Source organism: Saccostrea cucullata, unplaced genomic scaffold (genome assembly GCF_032062105.1).
Source record: "Saccostrea cucullata isolate Sc308-1 unplaced genomic scaffold, CSIRO_AGI_Scuc_v1 ctg2443, whole genome shotgun sequence".
Classification (NCBI taxonomy): domain Eukaryota; kingdom Metazoa; phylum Mollusca; class Bivalvia; order Ostreida; family Ostreidae; genus Saccostrea; species Saccostrea cuccullata.
This window is the reverse complement of record NW_026918477.1, coordinates 21,791-31,086: the sequence shown is the minus strand read 5'-3', so window position 1 is coordinate 31,086 and position 9,296 is coordinate 21,791. Positions and strand designations below refer to the sequence as shown.

The following is a 9,296-nucleotide window of genomic DNA, read 5'->3' as shown; positions in this document are numbered from 1 at the left end:
GAACAAAGTTACTCTTAAAATTTTTCTTTTCTATAGAGCAAAAAAAAACAAACAACTTTACCAATTAACCATTTCAATACCAGAAATTTCAAGTTTCAATCCAGAAAACCATACAAGGAGTATATTACATGTATGCATTTATTCATTTTCATTGTCAGAGTAACAATAGAGCAAACGTTTGGCATCCTAAAAAAAAGATTTTATTCCCTCCACTGTGACCTAAGAACCAAGCCAGAGAGGGCCTGTAGAATTGTCACAGTCTGTGCCATACTTCATAACATCGGCATAGAGCGAAGAGACATCCTTCAAGACATTGATGTTATGAATGAGAGTGCTCTTGACATTCAAGTGCCAGATGACGCTGTTGGGCGCACTGTAAGGGACCACATCCGAGATAGTTACTTCTTATGAAGAGGGTAAATCTATTTTCTTAACATTAGTTATTTTATTAAATTGAATTTCAGAATATCCAGTTTTTTTTAATTGTATACAGCTTTATAGCTACTCAAGGTAATTTGGGAATTATGATGCTATGGGTAAAATACAACAACAGCCAGAATCAAATTTTGATGAGAATATTTAATGACTTAATGGTTTAAATGCTATGCATCCAACAATCTTAAATATACCCATTTAACATCAAACAATCTAAATATACACATTTACTTGAGGATCTAATTTGTAACCTGAGCAACTGGCTAAGTAAAAACAAAAACAAAAATCAGTTAAACATAGAAAAAAAAAACTTGGAGTACCTTTATCTATATTAGCTGCAGATCGGTAGTTCTCTGAAAAATTATATATTGATAGACCGGAGAGCTACAGAGCCACCCATTGAAAAAACTGTACATGTATATTTATTGCGCACAAATGAATGTGCTCGGTTCTCTATTTATTTCTCCATGTTTTTTAAGCTGTAATCTCAAAATATTACTAACTGTGTGTTCCTAACATATTCTTTGACTCTTTCCACAACAAAACATTCCTCATAATTGTTGTTAATAGTCCCCTGGCCCTGATGTTGCAATCGTTGGACATTTCGCTTATTTATACTGCCATTTTGGTTTCAAAGATAATTCGGTCCAATATGCTTCGTTCAAATGTCAACTTCGAGAGAACTTGATAGAGGAGAGAGTAATTTTTTGAAATCTTTCATTTTTTGCAATTGAGGTAAGAATTTGGAAAAAATTAATCAAGAATCGCGCGCACTTTTTTGTGTGCAATAAATTTACATTTTTTTCAATGGGTGGCACTGTAGCTCTCCAGTCTATCAATATATATTTTTTCAGAGAGCTACAGATCTGCAGCTATATCTATATGTGAGACATTTAAATTTCATTATTTTGTAACACCTGAGCTATTACTTCTGGATGTGAATTAAGTAAAATTTGAAATTTTAAATCATAATAGGACTTCTGTGTTTGGATTAGCTCTCTGTCATCCTTGATCTTCATAATTTGTTCCTGCAACTTCTCTGTTTCCAGACCAAGGATCCTCTGTTCAAAATCTTTAACTGTCATTTTCTTCTTTGACTTAACAGAATCTGCTAAAAGAAGAAAACTAGTGAAAATGATGGAATTCTTTTTTTTTAATCTGAACATACTGGGTCTTGAGGTCTCAAATTCACATCTTATCCCCCTTTTAAACATATATGTTATTGCTCAAGTTCCCTAAGAGCAGATGAATGTAGACTCAGGTGACTGTAATTTATAAAAGCAATTCTATATTGTCCAATTCAACAGCAACAATTTCTCAAAGGACAATAAACTTTCATTAAAATTTGTTCTTGTCCATAAATACATGTAGGTGTAAACTAATTCAACATGAGATTCCAAATAACACAATGTAAGAAAGATTCTGTTGAAGTCTCAAAAAAAATGTTATGTAACATTAGATTTTTGTATATCAGATGGCTACTCCTAATCTTCATGGATATACAGATGGATGGCTATCTCATACCTTTCTATCCCTTGCTCTTCAAGCTTGGGTTTAATAATTATAAAACTTTAAAGTAATGAAGCAATAACCCTTGTTAAAATGGGTCATTTGACCTGAAACTCAGCTTATTACCTTGTGCAAAGCATCAAATAATCCGGACAAGAGGCCCCTAGGCCACATCGCTCACCTAAACACTAAAAAAATGCAGAAATCAGATAATAATTGAAAAGTTTAAACCCAAAAGAGGTCCCAATCAATCCTTAAAGGGGAGAGGGTATGATTTAAAAAACTTGAATCTACACTACATAAAGATGCTTCCATATAAATATGATTAATCAAGGCTTTGGTATTCTTAAGAAGAAGACTTTTAAAGAATTTTTCTATATACACTGTATTTCTATGTGAAACTCTGATCGGCCATTGTGGCCCTGCTCTAACCCTGGGGGTCATGATTTGAAAAAAATTGAATCTATACTTCCTGAGGATGCTTCCCAATAAGTTCAATTTTCCTGGCACAGTGGTTCTTTAGAAGAAAAACATACCACCAAAATTTCACTTTTTCTGAATTATTTCCACTTGAATGAAGGCGTGGCCCTTCATTTGAACAAACTTGTATTCCCTTCACCCAAGGATACTTTGTGCCAAGTTTGGTTGAAATTGGCCCAGTGGTTCTTGAGTAGAAGAAGACAATGTGAAAAGTTTACGACAACAACAATGACGATGACTACAATGACGACAGACAACTGACAAATTTTGATCAGAAAAGCTCACTTGAGCCTTCGGCTCAGGTGAGCTAAAAACTAACTACCACAGACTGAGAGACAGAAAAGGGTAATATTCTATGAAAATCTGGCAATTTTTGATTTGAGCTTATATGAAAATTATTTCAATATTGACAACCTGGATATGGTTCTATCAAACATTTCTAGTTACTGTACCTCTTGTCTCTTTAATCTTTTCAGGCATGTCTGAGGAGATGGAAGGCTGGATTGGCAAAAGATCTATTAAACAAACATAACAGATTATAAGAGATATCATAATTTAAAATTAGTTTTGATTATGTAAATGCAGAATGACCTTACATTGCATCTTTTGTGGGTTTTTCATGCCCTATAAATCAAAGATTTGACAGTATATAGTTTTGGCCCCATCCGCTGGTATGTTCAGCTGTCTGTTTGTTTGTCTGTGAAAGAAGTTAAACCTTGTCCATTGCTTTTGATCAGTTAAAATAATGACTTTCGTATTTCATACATGTATTCCACATGACAAGACCTTTCTTTTGACACATACGTAGTTGAACATATGACCTTGAATTTTGATCCACTTTTGTAAAAATAAAACAAACTTTAATCTTGGCTTTAATTTCTGAATAGTTGGTCAATGGTGCCAAAGCTTTCTTACATCATATGTGTATTTAACAAGATATAAATTTTGAAACCTTGGCCTTTGAGATTGACCCACATTTTTAAAAAGTTAAACCTTGAACATAACTTATGAATAATTAAATTAACATCTCGCAGTTGACAATTATGTATTAAATTACCATCCCTAAATATCCTCTATGTGAAATTTTATTTATAATTTTAAAAGTATGGTAAATGATTGTTCTGCTCTTTGAATGAAGTTGCCACAAATTTGAATTGTAATTTGCTGATAAATATGACTTATCATTACACATAGAGATAATAATACAGAGATACAATGCACAGTTGTTGTTTGTTAATTTTAATTAATGAAAGTGTTAAGAGTCTATTACCAGATGTATCAATCCCACCAGGTATACCTTCCAAAGAAGGTCTACCGTCCAAATTATCCAAGATGGATTTTTCTGCGGGAGATGGACTTGGGGGCTTTGGACCACCGCCAGTCTTAGGCCTCTTCATATTAACAACAAATTAAAATCCAGGCTTTTTGATATCATTGACAGCTGCTTCTTCAACAAAAATGGAACTCGTAAGTTTACTTACCTCGTCATTGGTCTTTTGAAAAATTATTTTGTTAAAACAGATTCTGATTGTACACATAAGTACTCTGAAGTTGACATCAAGAAGATGCTTGAGTTTCTGATTGACAATATCTATGTGGTTTTTGGAGACCAGGTATTCCAACAATCTATTGGAATTCCCATGGGTACAAATTGCGCTCCGTTATTAGCAGACTTATTTTTATATTCATATGAAGCAGAATTTATGCAAAATCTTTTGCGTGAAAAGAAAAAAACACTTGCTGTGGCCTTCAACTCGACATTTAGATATATCGACGACGTATTGTCAATTAATAATGATAATTTCCATTCCTACGTCGACACGATATATCCTGGTGAGCTTGAGATAAAAGATACCACAGAGTCCAACACTTCTGCTTCATACTTGGATATTTTACTTGAAAAAGACACAAATGGTAATCTAACAACCAAGCTATATGATAAACGTGAGGACTTTAACTTTTCTATCGTCAACTTCCCTTACTTATGCAGCAATATACCTTCATCACCTGCATACGGAGTATTTATATCTCAGTTGATTCGATACGCAAGAGCATGCTCTACGTATGAACAATTTCTTAAACGAGGTAAATTATTGACAAGCAAGTTGATGAAACAAGAATATCAACAGTCTCGTTTAAAGTCATCATTTCGTTAATTCTATGGTCGATACAATGACCTTGTCAGCAAATACAATTTATCATTGAATGAAATGCTGACTGACGTTTTTCATACTAATTGTTAGTCCATTATTTATACACTGAATTGACTACGGATTTTTTCCGTTATTTCCTGATTATGACAATGAGCACACGGCGGGTGTGACCGGTCAGCAGGGGATGCTCACTCCTCCATGGCACCTGATCCCACCTCTGATGTTTCGGAGGTCCGTGTTTGCTCTGCTCTTGTTTTGTATATTTGTTTAATGGACGTTGAGATTGAATACTGTTCGTTATTTCCATATCCTTATCTGACAACTTTCCTTTAGCTAAAATTAATAACATTTTTTTTTTTAATAAAAAATACATTGCATTTGCAGAACATTAATGATTTAGTTGATATATTGATTTAGTTGATTTAGTTGATATATTGAGTGTACATACTACACTTTAACAAGAAGCCCATGGGCCATATCACTCGACTAAGCAACTTGCTAGGTAAAAGCAAAAACCAATCATGGCTTTGCTGTTAAAATTTGATTCCCCATTGTGGCCCCACCCTATCCCCGGGGGTCATGTTTTGAACAAACTTGAATCTTCGCTACCTGAGGATAATTCCACAGAGTTTCATCTTTCTTGGCCCAGTAGTTCTTGAGAAGTTTTTTTAAAAGATGCCATTAATTTTTCATAAATTTATAATTATCTCCCATTGAAAAAGGGCTTGGCCCTTCATCGAAACAAACTTGATTCCCCTTCACCCAAGGATATTTTGTGAAAAGTGTAGTTGAAATTGACCCTGTGGTTTTTGGCAAGAAGATGAAAATGTGAAAAGACGAAGACGCTCAGGTGAGCTAAAAAGTCAAACATTTCAGATGTTTTGCTGAGAAGGCATAAACAAATCAGGTTGACAGTTTGGATCATGGGTCTATGTAGCCCTCTTACTTAGTCAATAAATGTGCGAAGCGGTTTATAAACAAGAGGCCCATGGGCCACATCGCTCACCTGAGAAGCTTTGACAATTCTGTACTTTACTAGTTTTACCCCTTGTAATACATATTGTGACCCCATCCTACCCCACTGTTCATAATTTAGACAATTTGAATCTACACTACCCCCAGGATGCTTCCACATAAGTTTCAGCTTTTCTGGCACAGTGGTTCTTGAGAAGAAGATTTTTTAATGACCCCACCCTATTTTTGTCTTTTCTTGATTATCTCCCCTTGCGAGGGGATATGTCCCTTCATTTAAAAATTTAAATTCCCCTTCACCCAAGGATGCTTTGTACCAAGTTTGGTCAAAAATGGCCCAGTGGTTCTTGAGAAGAGGTCGAAAATGTGAAAAGTTTACGGACGGACAGACGGACGGACGGACAAAATGTGATCAGAAAAGCTCTCTTGAGCCTTCGGCTCAGGTGAGCTAAAAAGCGTAAACTGTTCCAACCCAGTTTATACCGTATGAAATGGGAAGCTATTAAATTCATTGCTTATAATTTAATTTTCATTCAATTGATGTAAAAAAAAAATGATGGTTCTAACAAAATGACTCAATTTGTACAAATTTGACTGTAACGTCAGGCGCATTGATACGTTTTTGACGCAAGTCAATGTGACGTAAACAATCCATTTTATACAATATAAAGTAAATTCTTTATCCAATCAAATACAGCGTTACCACCAGAATTAATTTATTCTGACATAGAATAAAACTGCCAAAGATCCCGAAATATATTGTTAAAATCCTTGTTTACGACGTTTTCAATCTCACAACACTAAAGCTATGACGTCTAAACCGCTCAACTATGACATCATCTAGCCTTTGACTGCACAAGAAAAGGACAGAGAAAAATGGAAAATGTAATAAATAGAAAATTCAGTGTTTTGTAGTTGAATATGGAATTTAGTTCACTCGTAAGGCACTCGTGAAAATATAAAAATATCCTGTCCCACTCGTGAAATAAATTCCATATTCAACTACAAAACATTGAATATCCATGTAATATGCAGTAATAAAACAGTGTTCTTGCATATTTGGAGGAGATTATAGACTGCTCTATACAAGACTGGTATATAATTAAAATAATGCTTTTGGTTCATTGCCACACCATTTCTTGAAAATTCAAATTTGAATGTCCAGTCATCCTGAAGGTGATCATGTACGTCATCATCAGTTCATATTATATCCTTATTTGATGTACAAAAAGTTCACAACAAAAATTCTGTTTGGGGAAAAAATTATAAGCTCAAGGGTAAGTATACATTTATATTACTTTGTGGGATTTGGGATGTAATCTGTCACTTTTAATTACTCTGTTTTTGTGTTTTATTGTGCTTTGTTCATGAGTCACATTGTTACATCTTTTGAAGGTTATGGAGCATCTACAAACAGTACTGACAGAAAGAATGTGTGTCAGCAAGCCACTCACAGTACATGGGTAATTTTGCTAGTTTCTCCTTAAGTTTTTTTTATTTAACAATGTATTGATTTATAAGTACAATTGCTTTTTGCACTATAGTCGTAAAATAACTTTCAGATCCATCTTCAAAAGATACAGATAATTTGAACACCTGCAAAATCAACACCTGGAAAATATCCTGATAGAAAACATGTTGTATGTTTTTTTTTCCTTTTCCATGAAATTTGAGCCTCTATGTAAATGTTTTTTTCAACTTATTGGCATAGGTCATCTGTGGGAATAATTTAAAAGGGATATAAGTTAAGATTAACTCATATCGCTTTGTATACAACTGTGTGTACAAGAATTATTTGAAGATGTGAAAAAGCACAATATGTAGAAAGTAAACAATATATTAACTTTTTGAAGCAATGTGATCTTATTTCGTTCAACCTCATTTAAAAATTTTTATGTGCGTTTTTATAATTTCAGTATGGGTGTGCATTACATGAACCTGGTGTTGATAAAAGAGGCCATAGTATATCTCATATGTAAGAGAAGTGGTCTACCATACGAAGTAGCAGATGAGAGATGCACTCTAACAGAGCGATCAGTACAGGATCAAATTAATAAAAAATATGCCTGAATTCCATTACTAGTATATTTTATATCTGATGACCAATGAAACTTTCATCATTACAACTACATCAATCATGATTTCATTTTACCCCATGTACCAATATTTTGGTTTGGGAGAATAAATTGAACTTGAACATAATAATATTAAAAATCTTAACTATAGTATAGGTGTGTCACATAAATTTAGAAAAACTTGATAGAAAAGGGGATGATTGTTAAAAAGGGATTTTTGTTATAAACAGTTAACAGTTTTTAGGGATTATTATGTTTAAAAGTATTTGAACATACCACAAAAAAAATAGATTTTTAACTGATATATCACATTATTTACTAACCTGAAGGCTTTTAATTCCAATCTTCTCCTCTTTGCAGCTCTTGTCCTGTCCAATGCCTCTCTCTTTCTATGTTGCAAATCTTTAAGCACAACCAAATTTTTTGTGTATGCACCAGGGGATTATCCAGTCCTTGTACATGTATATACCTGAAATGGTTTATTCAGAGATATACACTTGAAACACTAATACATGTACATGTATTTTGACAATGATAATGAAACATATATTAAAATTAAAGTTACATATAGTCTGATTTTGAATTTTCATTAACTGCAATAATATGATAGAAATATACATTGAACGTGCATTTCTCAACAACTGATGAATACAGATTACACCTTAGAAACATACTTGTGGCCAATGTGTTTCTGGGCAAAAGCTGCAGGTACTCTGAAGTCTTGACTCGCAGATTCACTTAAATTATTTTTCTTGGGAGCTTTTGATGCTATCATGTTGTTAAGACATTCATTGGCCAGTGTGGATCCTAGTTTGGCAATCTTTTGGCAGTGGCTCTTGTTTTTGTTAAAGATATTGGCAGGTGCTTTCTGTAGATTTTTATCAGTAAGACACTTCTCAAATGGAAGAATGGGAGCTGTCTGTACTTTGCTTAATAATCACTGAAAATGGCTTGTATGACCAAGAACAAATAAACACAACTAACCATATTTTCAACTACATCTTCTCACTCTACCACACTTGGCATGCTTAGGTCACCACTATTGGCATTGTCTGTTGATCTAGAGTACGCATGGTCTTCAAGGGAAAAGCATATTCTTCTTGTCTCTTCCAATTTTTCTAATATTTTTACTTGGCTTCTCTTAATAAAGCGGCACAAAGTAACTTAAATGTTTCAAAGTTATGAATTTTATTCATATTACACAAACATATTAAAGGATATATGTTACAATGGAAATTCGGTAACTGCTTTATTATATACAGTCAACATCTAGCATATAGTCAGAACTTTGTGCTTTTGACCACATATTTTATTTCCCTATCAAAATAAGTGATATTTAAAAGAGTTCTTGTGATAAGATAAACAGATGCAAGAAATCTTGTATGTCACTTTAAAATTAATGGGTAATCAAATTTTAAAATTTAATCATTAATACCTCAATGACTTATGTAAGTTGATTGGTGATGCTTTAGTTGGATGAGAATCTTATTGTCAGCTATAAATGTCAATTGTGGTAATTGATTATTGAAAAGGTATTCATGCTTTTTGTAGTATCTAGAAAAGATCTTCAAGATTTACTGAAAGATATAATAAGTTAGATAGAGTAAGGAAATCTGAATGTATCAGGTAAAAATCTTAACTGGAAAATAAATCAAAAAAAATTTAAAACCAG

General features: G+C 33.4%; 1 protein-coding gene across 1 annotated transcript; it reads right to left on the bottom strand.

Annotated features, from left to right (window-relative positions):
- Positions 1-688: 688 nt before the first annotated feature.
- On the bottom strand, positions 689-3,821 carry LOC134266837 (uncharacterized). The gene is made up of 3 exons (XM_062749053.1): positions 3,695-3,821; positions 2,877-2,939; positions 689-1,543 (listed from the first exon to the last, which is right to left on the bottom strand). Exons 1-3 carry the CDS (start codon positions 3,819-3,821, stop codon positions 1,329-1,331), a joined length of 405 nt encoding a protein of 134 aa, XP_062605037.1. The 3' UTR covers positions 689-1,328.
- Between the last annotated feature and the right edge of the window lie 5,475 nt (positions 3,822-9,296).

Bases quoted from the DNA above. Each gene is read 5' to 3' on its own strand.
- LOC134266837 (XM_062749053.1), bottom strand. From the start codon at position 3,821: ATGAAGAGGCCTAAGACTGGCGGTGGTCCAAAGCCCCCAAGTCCATCT. The intron at 2,940-3,694 runs GTAATAGACTCT...TTTGTTTAATAG, and splicing joins TGGTGGGATTGATACATCTG to ATCTTTTGCCAATCCAGCCT. The intron at 1,544-2,876 runs GTACAGTAACTA...TTCTTTTAGCAG, and splicing joins AAAGATTAAAGAGACAAGAG to ATTCTGTTAAGTCAAAGAAG.